Raw genomic sequence first — 23840 nt, 5'->3', positions numbered from 1 at the left:
CTATTACACCTGCAGCAAAGAGAGACAGAGATACGGTGAGGGGCTTAATCTCTACTTTACAGTGAGATGATCTTCATCTGAACTGATGAAGCAGAGCTTGGAGTCCAACTGTAGAGCAAAAAACAAATCTAAACAAATATCTGACTCAGCTACTAAACTGAAAAAGCAGCAGCTGCATGGAATGAGCTGGCAGCATCACTTAAAGAGCCATGGATTGCTTCCAGCTACCCTCTTCTCCACTTACTCTAATTATTTGTCCCTGGTCCCGAAGTAGATTCAGCTTCAGGATTGCTTAAAAGAAATGTAAATTTCCGGAGTACCTTTTAAAATTCCCTTTCCAATTTACTTTTTTAACCTTACACCTACAAGATACCTTAGGCTGTTTTGGACCAACTGCAGTCCATAGAAAAACATTTTGTCTATTTTGACTTCCACATGATAAATGTTGCCACTACAGTTTTATTAGACAGAATTTAACACAAGTGTTAGTAAGCAGCACCCTCCCCAGTTACCAGTTTCTAAATGCATTCTCTAAGGCTGCTCTTCATCCAGTTCAGACCACTTGACTCAAAGGCTACACCTACAGCAAATAGGACTGTAGGAGCCCACCAGGCCATCTGATTTGCAGTGATTTTGGGCTACTGCCAAACATTTCTGTAAATGTGTTCAAACAGAAAAAGAAAAAGAAAAAAAAAATCAGTTTCTCAATGCAAGTGTATCTAAAAATACTTATTTTTAATTTTGCGTAAATTCACAAATGATACAATATTTAAGAGGTTGTTTTCTGCTTTAAACATACTGTACAATCAGGTTAGTTAAGTGTTTTAACACCAAGGCACAGCACACCATGTTATACACACACACCTTGCTAGGCAGCAGTTCAGTATAACTCCCCGAGTTTTGGCAGCAGTGCCAGGATAAATAGCATGGATCACATATATGCTAGAAGATAAATAAATAATAGATGCTGTCACATTTTATTTGAAATAGAGTTGCATATAAAAAGAATATACAATAATTTAACTCGAATAACTGGAGCCCCTCGTACTATACATGATAGAAGAGTTCTCATTTTTTTTTCTTAAACAAAATGCTTTCAATATCAGGATGCAAAATTAATCTTCTTTTTGTCTGTCTTGATTTGTGGAGAAGAGTTCCATTCATTAGAAATTAAAGTTGAGTCTTCAGTCTCACATCAACCTGAAAGAAACAAACTCAGAGTTACCCATATGTTAATAATCAAACATCACCAGCAAAATGAGAAAATAAGCAATTCCAACAGTACAGTTGCATTTAGATAACGCAGTATGAAGTTAGCTATCTTAGGAGAAAACCTCTGAAAGCTCTTCTTCACAAGCTTCAATAACATTTTTAACAGCTTTTTATACTCTTACTTATCCTGTTTACTTGGGATTCTTTTACTGTAAGCCTGTTGTTACTTATCCAGCTATACTAAAGTTCTGCTAACTCAGGTTACTTAAGGGTTGCCTGCACGGAAGATTGTTTTTTGCAATATACTTACCATATGCATATTATCATTCAGCTTTTCATATCTGAACACTTCTTCTTCGCCTGCCAAAAGCCTTAGAGCCCACGTTGGTTGGGACAAAGTTGTTCTTGCCCACTCCTCCTGACCTGCTCAGGAAGTCTGCCAGACGATGGGTCACACAGGTAGCAGTGTTGCATGCCCTTTTCTGTGCTGTTACACTGCTTTTTGAAAGGAGAAGAAAGTTAGTTTCTGAGTTTCTTAAGTATCCACCCTGCTTGCAACGAGATGTCAGTAAGGGATGCTGCCCCTCAGAAAGCTTTTTCTACAAGAGCAAGGGCAGGCTTGCAGCGTAGCAGGCATTTCATCTGCTCCATCAACAAGCTCTTTCTTCTAAGCATCAGACACAGTTAGTGAAAGACAGACAAGCCCTTCTTGGACAATTGGAATGAAGACCAACTGGACCAAACCAGACTTCCAGGGACAGGTGAGCTGTTTCTTGTCTCCATGGCACCATAGCTAGCACAGAGAGGCTGATGAGGTACAGATCTGGGATATTTAACCAATCTCCCTTTCATCACAAAATTTAGATCTTCTCTTTTGTTTGTGGTCCTTCTGAATTACAGCAGCAAAAGCCGCTCATTAACTTCTCAGCTCAGCACCATAAAAATCTGGAAAACACACAGAATCCTTGCACCAGTTTTGTCACACACTCTGGCAAGGCTGCACCTGCCCAGCAGCCACTCGTGCTATCAGAGCTGAACCACCCATTAGCACACTGCTTCTGCATATCCAATGGGAATATGGAAACATCTCTTTCCGGCCATTAGGCCCCAGTTCAGTACAGCACATTGCTATGTAAATACTACACTGACATCAGAAGATCTTCCGGACTCAGGCAAGCCTACAGCTAGTAATTTTATTTATCCATTTTTCACTAGACAGTATTTTGTGGCATACGCACACACACAGAGATTGCTTGAAAACTGTCTACTAAAGCAAGGACACTTGTCTGAAAGAAGAGCAATTTTGCTGAGAAAAGCATCACAGGACAGTTCATTAATGCTAATAAATAATATTGCTTGTAACACTGATGCCATGATTCAGGACAGGCGTCTGCTTACAGGATAGATGTGGTGTTGCAACAGAAGAATTGGAAATAAAGGCATGGAACATACTGCAAGAAAAAGCTAAAGAATGAGTTTCTTCTAAAATACAAGCAAAACTATCTAAACATTAAGCAATAAGAAAACAGCCTCTTTACTTAAAACACTCAGGTTTCAACTACGGTAGTGTGAAGACATCATTAAATGAGAAGAATAAAAAAATAAAGAAAAATAAGAAAAAAAAAAAAGAAGAGAAAACATTAAATTCTTACCTGTAAATGTTCAGTACACAGTTCTAGACAGGATAACATTTCTAGTTTGAACAGCTCTATATGAGCCTTTCCTGATTCCTTTGCATTTCAGACTATTTACTAACAGGTTTCCATGCATGCTTGGTTGTATAATTTCCATGTACACGTATGACTTCTAAGACACCTTTGCACTTTCTTAACTTATTGAAGTTCTCTAGAATTTCTTACACTGCCTCTCTTGAACATGACAAAAGTGTGTAAAGCCTCCCTAGCCCTACCTAGAAGTCTCACATTCTAAAACAAGTAAACCAAGCAGATCTAATCCTTATAGAAAAATAGGTTTATTGAACAAGTGCATGGGCAGGCACAAAAAATGAAACAAAATAAGAGTCTACTTGTACATTTAGTAGCCAGAAATGAAGAGCCTTGTCTAGATTGGTTTTTAAAAATCAATATCTAAGAAAATCATTTGAAATCAAGGCAGCACTGTCTATTTTTATTTACTTATCCCTTAGCTTGATGTGTGTGTTATGTTCTGTCCTCCTAACATTAGGTCCACCTCAAACATTCTCTGTCAAAAACAGAATCAGATGAACATAGCAGAGTTAGCAATCAAAGTTAATTCCACATGCATCAGGTTAAAAAATAATAAAATAAAAAAGGAGGGGGGGAAGGGCAGAATTAAGCACGTCTAGTTGTTTCCTAGGGTTTCCCCATAGTTTGCATAGCGTTCATGTTCCAGGTCATTCAGCACATTTCTTTTCTTGCCAGGAGTTCCAGCCCCGACGTCAGTACGAGGGTAAGTTTGCAATTTGTGCAATTCTTGAGACAGTTTGCCCAGCACACAAGTACTCAGACTGGCACAGCGTTTGGAAATAGGTCTATCCAGGCTGCAGGGGGAAAAAAAACAACATGCCCAAAAGAAGAATAATCTCAAACATGCATGATCATGCATTTCTTCCTTATGCAGATATTTACCATTTGGAAAAATCAAAATAATGCAATAAATAATACAGATACAATAATGTAAAAATAATCCCTCCACATCACATTCCATGCAAGGAAGGTTCAGACAAGTGCACCACTATTTTCAATGAATTCATTTAGTTGAAAAAGCAAGATCATTAGCTTTTAAGAGGCTTGCAGTTAGGAGACAGCAAGTTTTACTCTCCACGTATTCAGCATGCTTTTCAGTCTGTCATACATCATCACCATGCTTTGCAATACAAATCCTATTATCATAATGCAAACGTTCTTGCATGCCTTTGCTCCGGGGGGAGATGGCGCTGCGTGCACTGGGAGGACACCTCCCCTCTGCCAGGGGCTTTCCATGCCTTACAACAGCATGCACTTTCATGACAGAGAATCCAAGAGTGATTGAATGATCCCTAATATTCCCACTAGGAAAACATACCTTTTGCTGTATTTTTTTCCCCATAACCCCCTCATTCAAGCTGAAATCGCCCTCCACTTTCGGTGGTAAGAGACAGATAGAAGCAGGTTAACTAAGTGGAAGCCATTCTCCTGACACAAACATTAGGATGTCTCTATGTTATCTTCCTTTATAAAGTAGGTGATCAGTTAGCCACAACCCCATGAAAACAAAAATGAAAGAGAAGAGAGAGGGACTGCTCAGGTGGCTCTTTGTGAAATGTTTGACATCCAACTTGTCCTTTTCCACCCCCACAATGGTTGTCCTTACCTGTTCCCCTCGGAGGCTTGCTCCAGCTCTTCTGCTGTCATCTGTATGAACTCTTTCACCAGTGCATTTAATAATCTCCGAGCTTCGTAATCACTGAGCGTCACTCGATCCGTTATGGACTCCAAGCCAGGTCTACTCAGAGGCAAGAAATCAGGATGAATACAGAGAGCCACGTAAAGGAGAGAGGAGAGTGTCCTGCCCTGCTGTAAGTCATCGGCAGCATCTTTCATGGGTGTGAAAATGTAAGTCACGCACATGCATAGCATTACGTGCTTTATATATGTAGCTAGAAAAATGTCAGTATCATAAATACCCCTAGAAGAAGCCAGCTTTCTGTAGTCTTTTTCTCTCCTAGAGCTCTTAAAAATTAAAAATTAAGTGTTTCCATGCCATTCAGACAAAGCACTCAGCAATATGACCAGCTTCTTACCTGACTGGGGCTGCCTGGAAGCTGTCCATCTGGCACACAACCAAGGCATAAACAGCAAGGAAAGATGAAATCTTCAGCATAACCATGATTCCCTCTCTACAACAAAGAGGTATATCAAGCAATGGCTGTTTTCCAATCACCTCAATCCTGTAAGACCTATTAAAGAGGTCATCCTTTTCTAGCCACAAGTTGCACAAGTGCTCACAGTTGTGTTTTGTTGTTTTCTTTCCCCTAACATTACCTTTAATCACTCCATTTTGCTTTGGTTTTCCTGGAATTTTAAGATAACTGGATACTAATACAGGGGATACAAATGCAACCTTTCTAAATTGCAGTTCTGTCCAGCTGCATTCAGCCTAACGCAGCCTTACCCCCCAAACTGGGTGAAAACACATTCCTCTGTCTGCTACGCAATGTCATTCAGTGTATGTGATGTGAAGAGGCAGCCGTGCAAGAAGAGTCGTGAGAAAATCAAAACTAATAAGGGGAGAGAGAAGAAGATGCTTACAGTTTAATGCTGTTAAGAATGAAGTGCCACTGCTGGCACTGCACCCAAAGCTGCTTGCTTCTTGGCAGTTAGCACACTAGTGTCCCAGCTCAGATTATGCTTTAAGAATTAAATAACTTAATTTTGGTAAGCATTCCTGCTTGAAAACCAGAAGGAGAAGTTAAGCAAAAAGAAAAAGAACCTGTCACAAGAACAAACCCAGTAAAAGGCACCACACCATCGACTGACTTTGAGCTACAGCTCAGCTCCTCACAGCATCGGCTCCCCAAGCTCAGATGGGCACACATAGGGTAGCTGCCTCACCATATCCTGGTCTCTTGAGCCACTCACCCCCAGCCCAGCTCAGACTTCGGAGGCCCCGGGGCCACCAGCAAAGGGATGGGGAGAGCGAGGGGGCCCGGCTCCCACCCACCTGCTTTGCTCGCTTTCCTGTTCCACACACACACCCGCACAGACACGACAACTAACGCTGTTCTTACCGGCGGTGCGGGTCTCAGCTGCGGAGCCGCTCCAAGCGGAGGCCGAGTGCTGCCGCCGAGCCGCGGTGCCGCGCGCTGCCCGCCGGCCGCCCTTTATACCTGCCGCCGCGGCAGCCTGCGTGGGCGCCCGAGGGGCCCCGCCAGCCAATCGCCTCCCCGGCCGTCCGGCCCGGCGGTGACGTCATGCCCCGATTGGAGCCACCGTCCCATTCACAAAAAAGCCGGCAGCGACCGGAGGGGGGGGCGGGGGGGGAGGGGTGTGTGTGTGAAAGGAAGCGCTACTCGCAGCTCCCCCCGGCCCCGCCGCGGGGCTCGGGCTGGGCGGCCACTGCCGCAGAGCGGCGCAGCTCTCTCGGCTCCCCGACGGCTGAGCTCGGACGGGAGGGGCGGCTCATCCCCAGTGCTGAGCACAGCCCGAGGGGTCTTTGCCGGCCGGAGCGGCACGGAGCAGCATCTCTCGCCGCTTCCCCCGGGCTCGCTCCACGGTGGGATCCCTCAGCCCTCGAGGAAATCATCACCGTTATCTCTGCCACCGTCATCTCTATCACCGGCACGGGCAGGTGCAGCGCCTTCCGGAGCGCGGAAAAAGTGCGGGGGGGGTCTCGGGACCCGCAGGTGATTGCGGATTACCGGCACCTGCCGCCAGGATGTTTGCACGGGCGGATGAGTGTTTGCCGAGGGGTTTCGAGGACCGGAAAGCTGCCTCCGGCCCGGGCAGAAGCGGGGAGGAGAGGAACCCCCCCCCCACCCCCGACTCCGCAGCCGCCGGTGGGGCGGGGTGGAGGCGAGGGGGGAACCGGCAGCTCCCGGCCCCGCTGGCTCGGGGCCCCTTCCCTGCGGCGCTGCCGGGCCCCGCCTGCAGCACAGGGACGCGCCCCGCGCTGAGCTGCCGCTACCGGCCCCGAGGCTGCGAGCGCGGCGCGGGACGGCTGGTGCGATCGTGCCGGGTTCCGTGCGGGCGGTCGACCTGACCTGGGCATTGCTGGCCCATCGTCTTATTGCTTTCTTGTTTGTTTGTTTTACAGACGGCTCCTGATGGCAGAAGCGGAGCGTTTCACCGGGAGATGAACGAAGGTAGGGAGAAGCGAGAACAGGTATTTCTCCGCTGACCCGATGCTGGCTTGGAAGTTGAAAGAGGAGCATAGACGGGGCGCGCTGCTCATCCGATGGGGGCTTCTTCCCCATTCCCGTCCCTCACCGCAGCGGGGCACCGCGCTACAGCCGGGCTCTGCTGCCGCTTTTCCAGTCGTTCTGCAGAACGATGACTGCAAAACCGTTAAAGAGGAACTGAGCCCGGGGTTTGCCGCTCCGGCTCTCTCCCGGCTGGGCTCGCCCCGGAGCATCCTGCTGCTCCCGCACGTACACGTGGAAAGTTAGTTTGTGATGCACGTCTGTGGTACGGCTGCGTGCCAAGGGAACCTTCGGTCTCCCGAGAGAAAGAATTAAAGTATTTAATTTTAAATATCTTCCCAACACTTCTCTTCTGATTTCTCAGCTAGTCTTTCTGAGGTTACATTTACAAACGTGAGGTAGCACCCGAAGGAACAGGTCAACGTCGCTTTTGCTGTTTCAGCATGACTCGTGCAGTTCCATCAGCAGATGTAAGGTGTGGGAGCTCCACCGACTGAACTCTCAGTCAGACGTTCCCTGCCTTCACCATTCCTTTTCCCTTTCTCTGTTAACAATTAATCACTCTCATCTTCTTTGGGAATTTATTTACCCGGCAAAGAATATTTATCTTTTAACCTTAAAAAGTCCGGACAACCATGTAGGAATAGTGTTTCTCAGTTCTTCAGGGGGATAGAAAGCTGTATTCCATCTTACAGCCAGCTACAGTCACTGAGTACTTCTCTTGCCAATGTAACTCAGCTCCGGGCTGGAGCCTGCAGGATGTACTGATTACAGATTTCAGATGCCAGCATTTCTACTTTAGGCTTTCACAGGAAGAAACATAAATTTAAAGCAACAGGTATTAGTGCTAATAGATAAACTTTTGTGAGCGTAAAGATGAAATAGTATTTGGATGTTGGCAAGCGCTTTGGCTGCTCCTTGCCAGCACTAATGGAGGGACTCCTAGCTCTGTTTTTTTTTTTTCCCTACAATTATACATCAGCTGGTCTCATCAGATAGATTTTCTTCCTCTCTCTTCCCTTATACATAAGATGGAGAAGAAACAACCTATGAAAGAACTCCAAAGATGGGATTGTCTAGTTTTAGAAGCTGTCAAAAAGACACGGGGTTGTTATGGGATAAAGGTTTCCTCTGGCTAGATAAATCCAAACCCAGAAGTTAAGTATCTGTGGGAAAACTAGTGCAGTGGGGTACCTGTGAGCACTGCACTAAGGAACCATGGGGTTTACAGAAACAAGGATATGGTATTGCTTCTTTCGGTGCCTGATGTCGGGTAAAATGATGTTTGTACAGGTTCAAAGGAGATGAACTGAATAACTACAGAATGACCTGATTTTTTTTTAATAAGAAATTATGTGATCTAATACAACCTCCAGCTCCAAATATGAATAATTTCCTCTTTAATTAAAGTTTGTAAGGAAACAGAAAAGGCTGCCCTATTTTCAATTGACTTTCTTTCTCTACACTTGATTGAATTTCTTCCAGTTTCCTATTGTATGTTATTTAACCATACATCTTGAAGCACAACCACTTGTTTTCCTACTATAGATACTGCCATTACACCAACAAGCCACAGACATCACAGTGAAGCTCTTAAACATCACCTGATTTGCAGAGCAGGTTGTTTCATGTTAAAATGGGTTATAAAAGCTAGGCAGCCTTTCTGTCTCTGTGTCTCTACCTGTCCATGTTCTAGGTGGACACCTAATTCAGTTTCTATCTCCATGAATGGCTGGAAACACTTCCACCAAAGAAGACTACAACATATGCAGGGGACAGTGAGCACTACTTGAGCACCTATCAAGGCATCTTTCTAATGTGTGATCCCAATCTGCTCCACAGAAAGTTAATCAGGACCTGAGTCAGACATTATGCTATTGTAAAAGAAAGCTGTCTGTTACCAGGAATGTAGTGTCTGAGGATTGGAGAAACAGTTAACAGAAGGAAAGATAATGGAGAAAGAGAAAAACATTGACTTGCTACAGAGAAGTAATAATGTTCTAAGAAAGCAAAAATAGATGAACTTAAAAAACAATGGTAGAGATGCAGCACATTAGAAAGAGCTTCCTACAACTAAAATTAATATCATATAAGAACAATTTCTATTGCACTATACTAACAGTCTTTATGCCACTGTATAGCATGGTAGTCTAACATCTGTCAGGTATGACATCATGTAGCTAATACTCTGGAAAAGGAACATCATCAACTAAACAAGCTTTCTTCATTTCTTCCATCTCCATTTTCTGAGATTTTTAATGTGTTTTTAATTTTTTAATAGTAATTTTAACATCTGGAGACTTACTTAAACTCTCAAACAAAACACCTCACCTATCATCCTAAGTTTTACTAGCACTGGATTTTGCAAATCTTACATCCTTAAATCAACTGATCCTTTTCCCAACCACAGCCTTCAGAAGGCAATATTCATAGACTAAGCTCACATCAGGCTTGCCCAAATAATATTTTACCCATCCATCCTGTAGTTTCATTTAAATTTGGCCAAAACATCTTCAGAAAAATGCAGTATTTCAGTGAAAACCAGAACATGGATATAGATCCCAACACTAGAGGGTTCCCTTTTTAATGACATCAGCTTCAGTGACACGTTTCTCGAGAAAGGAACTGCTATTGAGCTAATTACTGGGAAATCTATGAATCAGTCTGGAAGCAAATTCAGATCTTCCAAAATGCCTTAGAAAAGCTTCCAGACTGAAATATGGAAGACATTTTAAACAGAAGATCGATGCTGGATTGTTTTAATCTCACTGAAACACTCCTAATGAGTTTTGGCTTTGAAGCACTTTCCCTGTATATATTCAAGAACCTGGTGCAGAATGATCTTTTACAACAAAGTGGGTCACACTGTGCAGCACTGAGGGTTCTATGGCAAGGGAGAAGAGGGAGATAATAAGGAAGCTGGCTATGGCTCTGTCATCTTCCATCCTGGAGAAGCACAGCTCAGCCTGTGGGCAGGCTCACAGAGGCTGCAGCCCCAGCTCATGCCACCTGGCAACACTTCCACCCTTAAGAACTGGCAAATCTCTACTGCACTCCAGCCAGACCCAGTTCTATCCCAGGCTGCACGTCCAGGTCTCTGACAAGGGGAATCCCTGAAGGGTAGCTTTCAGCTCACCAAATTCAGCCAGGGGCAGACTCACAGCATGGCCAGGCTAACACAAAGGGGACAAACTGCACAGGAGGATCTCTTCCTGAAACACTTTCAAAATTAGCACCCATTTCCACTTCAGTTTTACACATGCTTCAGCTGAGATGGGAGTTGAACATACTCTTTATCTGGAAAGCAGTCTCAGAACTGAAAACAAACCTTGTTAGGCAATAGCACAGTTATAAAACCTTGTTTCGATCGCTTGCACAAGTGCTATGCTACTATCTTATATGTCATCAGAGCATGTCAGCAAAAATCTAGTGACAAACTGTCCCGTAAATCCTGAAGTTAACCCTGTATTTGTTCTTTACAAGATACTAGGAGCCTGTGAGAGCTCATGTCAGTATTTCATTCTTTATCCTGATAGTAGAGAAGCCTGATTAATCCACAGTGTAATTTAAGTTTGATCAGCCCATTCCAGGACCATTCTGTTGACCCTGTGTAGTGGGCTGCTACAGTGATAGGTCCCTGTTGATGTGCCATCTGTGTGGGGAGGACCAGGTGCAATAGTTTTTCAGCTGGCTGTTTAACTCTTTGATTTCACAAAAGTCACTTGTGCTTGATAATGAAAGAAGTCTGCTTTGAACTCTAGCTGAATACAAGTTGGTGAGGTACTTCATGGAGCTTGGAAGCAACTTCATCTTCCTCCCAAGAATGTAACAGAGTTATCATTGGACTCTTGATATTGTTACTGAAAGAACAATCCCATCTATGAGTAGATTTCTTCAAACTTCTTCTGAAGTCAAAACTATGTATATGCACAGTCACTTCCTGTCAAAGAACTGCCTACTGCTTTTCTGGAGAAGGCAGGAATGTAATTGTTTGCTGTTACTTGATTGTGTCCAACTTTTCCTTGCAGGATTTATGGTGCAAAGTAATTGTGAATTGTGATGACCAGGATGTTTTAGAATTTAATAAAGATACACACTTTAATGGGTTTCCTTACTCAGCCATCATTTTTTATAATTGAAATCTCAAAACCTTTACTCATCCCATGAGTTTGCTCATTTGATCATCTCTGATTAAAATGAGTAAAACCTTCCCAAAGTAGCAACTCAGCACAAGCTGCCCCCACACTCCCAAAAGAATGAAAGAAATATAAAAAGATCAGTGAGGAACTGGCAAGGAATCTATCCTTGGATAGCCCATTGGGCTCTCGAATCCCTACACCTCTGGTCTTACATGACGTCATCTGTCTGCAAAGCTTCATTTATCACTTCTGTCAACTTTCAGTCATACTTATCCACGGCTTTCAGTCATACTTTTCCTCCATTTAATCATTTATCATTTAGAAGCTGCTGGATTTTTAACCTTGGTAGATTCATCACCTTTTGGCTTGACCAAATCTGATATGACAGCCTTGCAATCATATACTTCAGTTTCTCATCCTCTGTTTCAGCGAATAGCACTATCTTCTTTCCTCCATCACCAGGGTCCAAATGCTATGGTAAGATCAGTTTTGATTGTTCTCTCCCCTGATTGAAAATGATGGACTTTTATGTACCTCCTTTCTTTCTTTTTTTTCCTTGGGTCTTCCTATGCTATGTTTGCTTTCTGTTTTTCCTCCCCAGAATGCTGCCAACAAGTCAATCACCTTTGCTTTATTTTCTTACACAGGCGCACTGGAAATCATGGTCCTCTGGGTGCAAGTGATGTATTACACACTTGAAATTGAAAATCAAAGCAATAGCAGCTAGGCTATGTTTCCTCAGACACTCTGAGAACTAGTCATGCATCATCTTATCTGAGGCAGGCGTATATTGATCGGCTCATCTGTGTACCTCCATTTACCTATATTTGCTGTTTGTAAACTCTCTCTTCCTTACTTAAGTAGGTTTGAATCTATCCATTTGAGTTTGCACATTTCAGCACAGCTGCTCAAGCAAATTGCAGACCTTTTTTTTAATCCTTGGTCACTTCCCCTCTGCATCTGCATCATTCTGCATCTGACTGGAGCCAAACTTCAGTCCCAAATCTGCTGCCCGCTGGTGAGAAATCTTAGGGCACTCACACACTGATGTTTCTGCATGCATGGCCAAAGTAATTCAGTCAAGATGACAGAAAGTTTTATATCAAAACAAAGTGTGAATAAATAGCTTGAAAGAAGAATGAAGAAATAAACCTCCAGCAGTGTTCAATTCAATTCTTCATATTGAGAATTTTCTTCTGAGATATTGGCATTAACTCCTGTTTGGTAATCATTTTACAAACTGGAGGAAATGCTGAGGTCTATACAACCAACTACTCATTGCATGAAGATTTTCCCCAGAATTATAGTCTCTCACTGCACTTACGCATGGAAACTAGCACAGGCCTTGGTTCAGCATTCAACCAGCCCTTAGTATGTGACAACAGGTGTCAGCAACTCAGGAGAAAACTGAGTCAGAGTAGCTACACATACCTTCATCAAAAATTACTGTCATACCATTCTGTAACACCTGACATCTATCTTCTCAGTCTGCCCACCCCGAGCAAATGTGGAACTGTACTGCTTTACATTGTGCTGGTGCAACCTCACCTTGAATACCATGCGCAGGTTTGGGTGCCATAGTACAAAAAGGACATGAAACTATTAAGAGAGTGTTGAAAGGTGACTACAAAGATAGTGAAGGGTTTAGAGGGCAGGACGTGTGAGAGGTTGCTAGGGTCTCTTGCATTGTTAAGCCCAGAGCAGAGTAGCTGATGGGAGGCCTGATGGCGGCTGCAGCTCCTCCCAGGTAGCGGAGGGGCAGCGCTGAGCTCTGCTCTGTGTGACAGCGCCAGCGCCTGAGGCAACGGCATGGAGCTGTGCCAGGGGAGAGGCAGCTGGGGGTGAGGGACAGGGTCTGCACCAGAGGGGTGGTGGGCATGGAACGGGCTGCCCAGGGCAGCAGTGATCCCAGCAAGCTGCTGGAGTTCAAGGAGCATTAAGACAGCACTCTCATAGGGTCTGATTTTGCATGGTCCTACGTACAGTCAGGTGCTGGAGTTGATTATTCTTATGGGTCCCTTTCAACCCAGGTAATTCTATGGTTCTGTGAGATAACTTGCAGCCAAAATGCCAGGCAACAAGCCACACCTTACCACTTCCCAGTCCCCCTCCCTCTCCCATCCCAGTCCCAGTACCTCCACTCCATGCTCCCAAAGCGATGCCTTTGTTGTGCTTGATTTTGTCTTCATCTGCCTTCTGAACAGCATCAGGGGCCATCCTCAGCCTCTGGGCCATGTACTCTTAAGTTAGTACATCCACATCAGAAGCAGAACATCCCAATTCAGGAACGTACTGGGGATTAAACATTAGATAATTAGATGACTGAGAACATGATGCACTTTGATCTGACAGGTTATTTATTAAGTTATCATAAATATATATCAGTATATACTGATTTATATCAGTACAAACTCCATATCAGCATGGATCTTAATCTTGTTACTGATCCACTGGAGGTACTGAGCTAAACTCAACAGAAAGAAAGACTGATTTGGACACAGCACTGTAATTTCAGTAGGGCACCAGTATTTCTTGTATGCAAAGATCTACTTGTACAGCAGCAGTGATAGAAAAGTAAAACATGAGCGGAAACAGAGTGAAGTTTTTTTATGAACTATTTCAACAGGATGTTATGCTTCATAGCGGGATCGCGTTCTTAGCTCAGCAGGAAGCAATCTCTATTTCTCCAGCAGCTGCTGCTCCTTGCTGAGGTGCCACCCCGCTCGCTAACAGTGGCAATAACGAGTTACGCAGAGATGTCCTTCAGCAAACAGCAGGCCACTGCTGGCTCCTCACCCACGGTGCCCACCGCTCACCAGCGGAGCCCCGTCGGGCTGGCACATTCTCTGTCTCGTGGCCAGACAGGAGAGGGAGGAGAGAAGGAAACACGGCAGGGTTGCCTGTCTGAAGTCTCCCAGACCCGAGGAGGCCCCAGGGAAGACATCCCCAAAGCGCGTATTTATGTTTTCCTATTTTACCAGGTATACGACAGTATTTCTAACCAGGCGGCACAAGCTTCTCTCCGCTTCACCAGCGCACCCCGTCCCGTCCCGCCCCGCAGCCGGCCCGGCCCGCTGACGCGAGGGGCGGCGCTCCCGTCGGCCGCCGATCGACACGGGGCGGCTCTGCCAGCGCCCAACGAGGGGCAGCGGGCCGGGACCGGGCGGCAGGAGGAAGCGGCGCGATGGGGCCGGCGGCGGGAGACGCGGAACCGACGGCGGCGGCGGGGGGCGGTCCCTGGCTGCTGCTGGCGCTGCCGCCGCTTCTGCTGCTGTTCGCGCTGGTGGTTCGGCAGCTATTGAAGCAGCGGCGGCCGCCCGGCTTCCCGCCCGGCCCCGCGGGGCTGCCCCTCATCGGCAACATCCATTCCCTGGGCGCGGAGCAGCCGCACGTCTACATGCGGCGCCAGAGCCAGATCCACGGGCAGGTACCGGGCGGGCGCCGGCTCGGACGCCGAGCCGGGGCAGGCGGCGGGCAGAGCGGGGTGACGGGCCGGCCGCTATCGGGCGGGACGGCGCTGGGGGCCCCACCAAGGGTGCCGCAGCTCCGGCGCTGAGCGTCGGGCGATACGCGCGCTGCAGGCGGCCCGGCACGGGGCGGAGAGCGGATCTGCTCCCGTGCGTGCCGGGGCTCCGCTTCGGGGCAGCGATGTGCCCCAGCATCCCTCTGCCTCGTATTCGTCGGGCTTCGCCTGGAGCGGAGCGCACGGGAAACCAACATGCAAGGTTGGGCATAGTGCAGCATGGGAAGAACTTTACATTAAAGTGCCTTCGGAGTGATATTCGAGTAGTTACTGACAGTCTATTGCTATACGTATATGGGAACGTTTTGATGGCTTTTTGCCTTTTCATGTTTTCTTGTTTCTCGACTGTTTCTTTTCATTACCCCGTTTCATGGGACCTGTCTATTCTTACATGCTTCCAAAAAGTGAAGCCCAAGCTATCAGTGCTGGCTCGGAAAGGCAAGGCAGAGCAGACGCAGCACGTGTAGGTGTGCGCCTGTTCCCGCCCGCCCCGTCCTCCCTCACCCCTCCCAAAACGCCAACGGGCTTTTCCTTAGAGGGATTCTCGGTCGATGGAAAAAGAGCTTTGAGTCCAACAAACGCTGGTTTGGCTAAAAAATCACGTCCCTAAACTATTAAGAGCTGTTTAAGCGGTGTTTAAATAACACCCTTGCCAAGCAAATGAAAGAATACTGATGATGGCACATAAGTCTTTTGTAAAGATCGTTATGAAAGCTACAGAAGAAACTTAACAGTCAGTCTTAAGAATGAGAAGCAAAGTATATGAATGAAAAGCACTCTCGATGGCAGAAGTGAAAGGGTAGGGTTATCTCTTCATCTCTCTCCCTGTATTTTGGCAGTAGAGAAAAGGTGTTTCAAGGAAAATACTGGGATGAACTGAACGGAAATAGGAAGGCAAATGTATCATGCAAAAATTAAGCTTTATACTTGCCTGAATGCTGACTGCAGTTCTCTTCACCTGCTGTCATCAAGGATTCTGCAGAATCTGGGGTAGAACAGGAGGCAGACCAGGATATTGGGAGCTCTGGAAGAGATCAAGGGAATGAAAAAAGTATTTCACAACATACAAAGAATAAGAAGTAGGTTGTGATTGAAGTACACAAAAATAAATGCTTCCAAGGGGTACAACAGTACCTTTTTCTCATTGCAACAGTGAAAAATTTAGGCTTGCTTAAAGGAAATATACATCATAGAATGTGTAACTAAACTACTGCCCATTCACATAGTGATGGTCAGCAATGCTGCAATGAAGAAAAAATAAACATTTGTGTAAGTGAAAAGTACCGGATTTATCACACTAACAAAAGTATGAAAAGGAACATAGAATTTCAGTCTTTAGAGTTTAGCCTCATTTTTATTTTGTTAAGCTTAGGAGATTTTCATTCTGCCAGCTGTACTGCATCTTTCTCCAAAGCATATAGTGCTCAGCACTTCTGGAAACAGGAGATGGGACTAGCTGGGCTGTGGTATTGTTTGTTGCCAGTCATCGTGGCTCTCACATCTGTCATCTGATGGGTCTTTGGGAGTCTGTGCAAAGTAAGCTGATGCCCAGTTCCAGAGAGAGGAAGGACTAAGGGGAGCTTGGTTATTTTCCAGCACTGACACCACTTAAATGTCTACCATCACAAAGTGATGGAAGGTTTTGTCAGAAGAACTTGTAGTTTTGATCACAATGCCCTTAACCAAATTCAACTATGGATTCTTTTTACTAAATAGGAAAGAACAACAGAGGGCAGTGAAACTTCCCTCCTTTCTTTGTTTCAATATGAAAGTAGACCATACAAGTACTTTAGTTCTTCTATAAATAACATACCTTCCATCTATCTGCATTAGGAGAAAAAACATTTTTTTCTCTCTGAAATATGTGTAGATTTGCTTTTTTATTTTAATGACTCTATGAAAGTATCCCTACCCTTACTTTGGAGGTTTGTCACATTAGGTGCACTGCAAAGCAGAACATAGCATAGGCTAACTTCCTGTGTCATTTGAGAGAGATTAATGTAGCTCACTACAAACTCTATGATGCCATAGTTGTATCAACACATGAACCTTCCTGTTTCTTGTATGCTCCATTGAAGTTCATTGCTATATTTATGAAATCCATATTTTGCATTGAAGTTCAGTGTTGTCACCTTTTCACTAGTTGTATTTGCTTGTTTTCATTATTTCTTTGCAATATTTGGTTGTGACAACATTTTATAATTTGTTTTTTCCCTTAAAGATTTTCAGCCTTGATTTGGGAGGTATATCTGCTATTGTGCTGAATGGCTATGATGCAGTGAAAGAATGCCTTGTTCACCAAAGTGAAATTTTTGCAGACAGACCATCTCTTCCTTTGTTTAAGAAGCTGACAAACATGGGAGGTATGTGCTAATGTCATCAAATGGAAATGCATTTTTGTCCATATGATTTTATTAGGCCGTATGATCACATGAAACATTTGCTCTAGTTGGTTTCTCTACCTAAGTCTGTTTAGCCTTGAGAAGAAGACTGGGAGGGGAATCGATCCAGATCTATAAATATCTGAGGTGTGGGGGGCAAAATGGCAAGGCCAGGGTCTTTTCAACAGTGTGTGGAGACAGGACAAGAGGAAACGGCCAGAAACTGGAACATAGGAAGTTCTGCATGAATGTGTGCAAGAACTTCTTTATGGCGAGGGTGGCGGAGCACTAGAACAGGCTGCCCAGGGGGGTTGTGGAGTCTCCTTTGCTGGAGATATTCAAGACCTGCCTGGACGCCTACCTGTGTGACCTGGTGTAGGGTACCTGCTTTGGCAGGGAGGTTGGACTTGATGATCTCTGGAGGTTCCTTCCAACCCCTATGACTCTGTGATTCTTATCTCTTCATGAAATAATCGATGCTTCTTTAAAGATATCCATAAAGGACTGTCATTCCTGAGCTAAATTCCACAGCAAGATACAAGTAATTTTTTTATCTCCATGCTCTTCCCTCCTCAGTCAATTAATGTCACTTGTAAAGCTATTTTCTTTGTTTCTGGGAATCAAATTAGCTTTGAAGCATCTCTTAGCTTTTAGCTATGAGCAGTGCAAGAGTCCTCTGAAATAGCTCTACTTATCTATTGCTATAACTCTTCCACTCGTTTAGCATGAACTCTGAGAAACATGTTTTTCACACAGAGAGTGGTGATGCACTGGAACAGGTTGCCCAAGGAGGCTGTGGATGCCCCATCCCTGGAGGCATTCAATGTGATGTGGCTCTGGGCAGCCTGGTCTGGTGGTTGATGATGCTGCACATAAGCAGGGAGTTGAAGCTAGATGATCATTGTGGTCCTTTTCAACACAAGCTATTCTGTGATCCTATGATTTAAATTCTTTGAATCCAAGCTTAAAAGATCTTTTTTAAAAAAAATCAGTTATAGGCAGACTTTACCTCAACTTCTGTTTATGGAATATGCTACTTTTAGTAAAAACTGGGTTAAAACTTCAGTGAATGTGAAAAGATTCAGAAGAATGTGGGCATTACCACAGGTTAGTATATGTCTTATGACTCAGAAGGCTTGCATTTTGATATCAAAATGTTCTTGGTGTACCTGCTTATGTTATAGTGGAAGTAACTCATAGCAATTGCTCTTAGATCAGATTTTCCATAAATGCAACATGTTTCTGGATAGATCTGACGTACTTTTACCTAAAGGTATGAAGTCTGCTTGCCTGCAGTAGCATAGGTATATCTAATTCAGCTTTGAGGCAGAGGGGTTGTTTAGGTAATCTTCCAATAGCTTATTCTATTGACAGTAATATACTTTTAGAGTGGACTGAATAAATACATTTATTGTCTTATTGAGGAAAAATAAAGCACTGCATAAAATGCTGTGTCAAAACATTTTTTTTCAGGCTTGCTGAACAGTAAATATGGCAGAGGATGGACAGAACATCGCAAATTAGCTGTAAATACCTTTCGAACTTTTGGATATGGTCAAAGGTCCTTTGAACATAAAATTTCAGAAGAATCTGTGTTTTTCCTTGACGCCATTGATACCTACAAAGGCAGACCATTTGATCTTAAGCACTTGATAACAAATGCCGTTTCAAACATTACTAATTTGATTATTTTTGGAGAACGTTTTACATATGAAGATACTGAATTTCAGCACATGATTGAGATTTTCAGTGAAAATATTGAATTAGCTGCAAGTGCCTCTGTATTTTTATATAATGCTTTTCCTTGGATTGGTATCTTGCCATTTGGGAAACACCAGCAGCTGTTCAAAAATGCAGCTGAAGTCTATGACTTCCTTCATAAGCTTATAGAACGAGTCTCTGAAAACAGGAAGCCCCAGTCACCTCGACATTTTATAGATGCATATTTAGATGAGATGGATTGCAACAAAAATGATCCAGACTCTACATATTCAAGAGAGAACTTAATTTTCTCTGTTGGAGAACTCATCATAGCTGGGACAGAAACTACAACAAATGTTTTAAGATGGGCAGTGTTATTTATGGCTCTTTATCCAAACATCCAAGGTAAGATCTTTGATGTTATAAAATGAAGTATGATATACTTTGACCAAATAATATTGTTCTAACATCAGTTTGATTTGAACATTAGGGAGATTAGGGAGAACAACAGTAGCCATGTCTGTAAGGCTCTTCAATTCTATCTAGAAATCAGATACCTTTCTATACTAAAGGTTGTGTTTTATTTTTATGGCAATAGATGCTTTACTAAGGAGAAATACCTAGGCTTGACTGAGCATAACTAATACTTCTTTTGTGGAAGCTTAAAACTGAGGTTGCTTTTTTTAAGCAGTCAGCGCGTTTCAGATGATTTAAAAGAAACAGTTATAAAAAATTACAAACTGCTTTTATGTTTCTGCATTCTGTTAATTTGTCATCATGCTTGATGTAATGCAATTAGAAAGCCTATCAAAAAACTAAAAAAAAAAGATAGAAAATGATGATAGGTACTTACGTTTTAGGATGTATATTTGTGTTGAAAAGAGGTATTTTAAGTACCATAAATAGTCAAAAAGGCTAAAAATATCCTAAGTCCTTTAGATCTGACCAAGATATTGCTATTCAATAGAGATCAAGAAAACATTATCTTGTCTCCTATACACTGGCCAGTTTTATAGAAATCCACTCACCTAAAATAATTTTCTGATCCTGAATACTGCAGTAGAATACGTTCCTGAATCAGAATTCAATATCAGTTCATCTAGATAAAAATAAAAAATGTTGTTATTTTTATTTATTTAACATGCCAAGAAATCAGTACATTACAGACTGTGCTTTCACTAAGCTGTTTCCCATCTCTCTCTTTTTTTTTTTTTTTTTTTTTTGGCTATTAAATATTGTCAGTTCAGACTGAAGAGCCTGGTGATTCTTAGTAGAATTTTTCTGTCGTTGCCCAGATTTTCATTATTTGCACATGAAATATAAAAATGCAAATTTCTTCTAATTAATTGGGAGCTGTTTGACTGTTTCAACAAATAAAGCTTACGAGGGAAAAACAAAAAACAAAAGAGGAAGTCTGAATGCCTTTGAGATTTTTTTAAAGGAGTGATCTTATTCCTATGAACATAATTTTAAAAATAGCTAAAAAAAAAAAATGAGGATCGATTGAATTTTTTTCCTTTCATTTACACTCAGAATCTTGCTACTGTAGTTCTTCTTATCCGATACATTACAGTGAGAATTATTTACCGTTTAAGAGTGAATGTTTTTACACTGTGTCACTTTCAAAGAGTCAGCAGAATTAGACAAGTTACAATGTAAGTAGGTAACATCAGTGTTACCTGTGCCCACTCGGGTATTTAAAGTGCATTATCTTTGCAGTCTCATGCTTGTTCCCTTCACTCTGATGAAACAGAAGTAAATTTGAGCACAAAATGATATATTAAAGCATGACTTTACTGGTTATAGTTAATCTTGAAATAAAGATTATTGTTATATATGCTTACAAGAATTTCTACTAGCAAGAGGAAGACAAAACTCTAAACTTAAAAACATATAAGCTACTATATTTTTGGAATGTTATGTCATGTTTCAGTATTCTTTTATAAGCGCATTTTCAAGTGATAAAAATATAATGATTTTTCACTTACTACTTTTCCTAACAGGACATGTTCAAAAAGAGATCGATTTAGTCATCGGCCCAAATAAAATGCCTACTTTGGAAGAGAAATGCAAAATGCCATATACTGAGGCTGTTCTCCATGAAGTTCTAAGATTCTGTAACATAGTTCCACTAGGTATTTTTCACGCAACCTCCAAAGATACTGTTGTACGTGGTTACTCTATTCCTGAAGGCACTACAGTTATTACAAACCTCTACTCTGTACATTTTGATGAAAAATACTGGAACAATCCAGAAGTGTTTTTTCCTGAGAGATTTTTGGACAGCAGTGGACAGTTTGTCAAGAAAGATGCATTTATTCCTTTTTCATTAGGTAAAAACGATTCCTTCCACTGTTCCTTCCCATAAATCTAGGAACACACAACATAAAAGTGATGGCAATAAATCAGAAATGAACAGCATGATTTAAATCCATGGTTCTGATGAAACAGCTATTTTAAAGTTATATTCTTTATATACATATTTATAAATTATTATTTTTTTTTCAGCATAGCACATTTTAGGATAACCTCCTATGTAAAAATAAGCTCATTATTATACAAACCAACAAAAACAACCTACCTGTATAGTATCACCTTATCTGCAGAATCTATACATACCAGATCATCGTGGCATCTAATTCTGAAACAAACAGCACCTAATGTGCAGGGTTATTTACTGCTGAAGTTTTCACAACCAGGTGATATTTTAGCACTTAAGTCAGCACCAGAAATGACAGGTATTTTTCCAAGGGAGGTCAGCATGCGGCACAACATTACATGCCAAGAAAATATTCTGGAACTCCTAACTTACAGGCATTTTTAATGCCTATAATTAAGGGTAATTTACCTCACATACTAATAGCAACCTAAAAATTAGATATTCAGTATAAAATAACTGCCTCCTTCTCCATTCCATTGAAAGATGCACCTTGAGATACTCTTTCTTCAAAAAAATAAAAGGAGCCAAGACAGTTCTCTTGGACTAGAAGCACAACTTCTAAATGGCCTAAGTTAGATGTGATAAATTCTATTTTTATTGCCTGTTTTGTTTCTCTGTACTTATGTGATTTTATAACTTCTAGAATTTGTAATCCATCTGTCTCACAAAACCACAATTTCTTATTCATGAGAGTGAAAATGTAATGTAAATAATTTTACAAGTCTTTTCAAAAACTTTTTTTTTTTTTTTTCCTAATCCAGGAAGAAGACATTGCCTTGGAGAACAGCTCGCTCGAATGGAACTGTTTTTGTTTTTCACTTCATTGCTACAGCGATTTCACCTGTGTTTTCCTCATGGCGGGATTCCAGATCTCAAACCAAGATTAGGCATGACATTACAACCACAGCCATACCTCATTTGTGCAGAAAGACGATGAAGAAAGGAGTCTAGACTGTCAGGTGGAGTGAAATGGTCCAAGCTGCTGCCAAGAAGTCACTTGCCTTCTATTTCTAAATGTATTCAAGTTGGAAGAAGAAAAGTGTTTATGACTTAAACTATGGCTATTTGTGCACAAGTTCATGGTTTCTTTTTACTTGGTTTTCACAAAAAAAAAAAAAAAAAAAAAAGTTTCTCAACCAAGGATATAAAACAAATCCTGTGTTTAAAGTTGATGTTTCCACTCCGTAAATTTGTATTTGTTTTGAATCTAACTTCTGATTCAGCTTTTAATTTCTTAGCAAGCTATTTTACTTCGAGAGAATATTTTTATAACATAAGACAATATGGCTTACATTTTGATAGTCAGATTTATATGTAGAAATCCTGTATACCTTATTCCAGCAAAGCTGGAGTATATAATTCTCTATTAAATTCACGTAGCTAAAATGATTTTAAAGATAAGTTTTAAGTTTCTGTAACTGAGAAATTATCATTTGCAGCTTTGACAAACAAATCTATAATTAAAGCGTTTCAATCCTTCCTTCATCATTCCCATTATTCCTGTATGATCTTCATTTTCTAGTAAGTCAGATAACTGTATAATTCATTTTTGATGTATTTTATGGCTCGCTTTTCGTTTAGTAACATACGCAACATGTTCCATTATTCCCATGCTCTTGACAATTACAGAAACGCACTTTGCTGATTAATTGCATTTCCAGATACATCCTCCATTTCCTCACAACACAAAGCATTACATAACATTTAAGCTTTGCTTCAGTACTCTTAAAAAAAAAGTGTTTGCGTTATGAGAGGCAAGTGCAGCTGCACTAAGAGTTTGCTCGTGAGTCTGGAAGGAGAAGAGACTTTGTTGGAAGGGAAGAGAGAGTAGGGTAGGGAGAAGCAAATTTTAACTGGATTTTAAGCACAGGTTCTAGGCATAAAGGTATTTGACTTATGGTAAGCCTATTTTTTATTCTGCTTGACAGCTATTGCTTTATGGTTATTGGTAAAATGTGACCTATGTGTGCAGGGCCCTAGGGGAGTACCCAGTGATCCAAATATAGTTAGTGCACAAGTCTACATTATGTGGGTAGTAGTGGGGCATCAAAATAGGGTTCAGAGAATCACACATGCTGAGGGAACAGCTAATTACAAATAAGGCTCAATATTGAGTCTTGCTGTTTTCACACCTTTTGCTTTCACTTGGTGCTACAGGAAAGCTCAAAAGACAGAAATTTGACATTTTTTCTTCTCACCTGAGGTTTTCAGCTCATACCAAGCAGGAATAGTTCCTTTCTTTGGAAATAACAACTGAAACATGTCACATACAGCTAGTATTAGTTCATTTACATAGACTACTATGGACTTAAGATGCAGCAGATCCAAACTGAATTATTTTCCATGTCTAAGGATGGGATGAGATCCACACATCCAACAGAGAACATCTCCAAAGCATGTTCCTGGTACTCTGAAGTGGGAAGAGTAGCAACTTCTTGCTAAACTACATTTCTGTAGAGATTTGAGATTTCAAAAGGATAAGATGGATATAAACCTTATTCCTGTGTATTTGACACAGCATGAAAGCTGCAAATAATCTGTTCCTAAGATTTTGGCATATACA

General features: G+C 42.2%; 3 protein-coding genes across 7 annotated transcripts in view; 1 reads left to right on the top strand and 2 right to left on the bottom strand.

Annotated features, from left to right (window-relative positions):
• Nucleotides 1–788: 788 nt before the first annotated feature.
• On the bottom strand, nt 789–14284 carry LOC107314633 (calcitonin). 5 transcript variants are annotated; one of them, XM_015864085.2, is made up of 6 exons: nt 14211–14284; nt 13368–13524; nt 4976–5071; nt 4546–4677; nt 1523–1707; nt 789–1200 (listed from the first exon to the last, which is right to left on the bottom strand). In XM_015864085.2, exons 2-5 carry the CDS (start codon nt 13376–13378, stop codon nt 1548–1550), a joined length of 399 nt encoding a protein of 132 aa, XP_015719571.1. In that variant the 5' UTR covers nt 13379–13524; nt 14211–14284; the 3' UTR covers nt 789–1200; nt 1523–1547. The 5 variants fall into 5 exon arrangements, with proteins under 5 accessions (XP_015719571.1, XP_015719570.1, XP_032301034.1 ...); XM_015864084.2 differs by having other exon boundaries at nt 1523–1710; nt 14211–14282; XM_032445143.1 differs by lacking the exons at nt 789–1200; nt 1523–1707 and adding an exon at nt 3163–3733 and having other exon boundaries at nt 14211–14269.
• LOC107314632 (vitamin D 25-hydroxylase) lies at nt 13925–22765 on the top strand. Its single transcript, XM_015864081.2, is given in 6 exon segments — nt 13925–14370; nt 14373–14659; nt 16977–17118; nt 18610–19242; nt 20841–21170; nt 22039–22765. Coding segments are annotated over 6 exon segments (1950 nt in total). The 5' UTR covers nt 13925–13988; the 3' UTR covers nt 22215–22765.
• The window catches only part of PDE3B (phosphodiesterase 3B), an 83094-nt gene continuing 81290 nt past the window's right edge, over nt 22037–23840 (bottom strand). Inside the window, exon 22 of the mRNA XM_015864077.2 lies at nt 22037–22287. The gene's annotated coding sequence lies outside the window, so the exon portion shown is untranslated. The remainder of the gene's footprint in view (nt 22288–23840) is intronic.

The sequence above is a fragment of the Coturnix japonica genome, chromosome 5, assembly GCF_001577835.2.
Source record: "Coturnix japonica isolate 7356 chromosome 5, Coturnix japonica 2.1, whole genome shotgun sequence".
In the NCBI taxonomy this organism is placed as follows: Eukaryota; Metazoa; Chordata; class Aves; order Galliformes; family Phasianidae; genus Coturnix; species Coturnix japonica.
This window is presented reverse-complemented; position numbering and strand designations above follow the sequence as displayed.

What these genes read in the sequence shown, in the direction of transcription:
- LOC107314633 (XM_032445142.1), bottom strand. Translation starts at nt 4,811, where the DNA reads ATGCTATGCATGTGCGTGACTTACATTTTCACACCCATGAAAGATGCT. An exon ending in CAAGCCTCCGAGGGGAACAG is followed by an intron (nt 3,734 to 4,545) that starts GTAAGGACAACC and finishes TTCCCCCTGCAG; the next exon opens with CCTGGATAGACCTATTTCCA.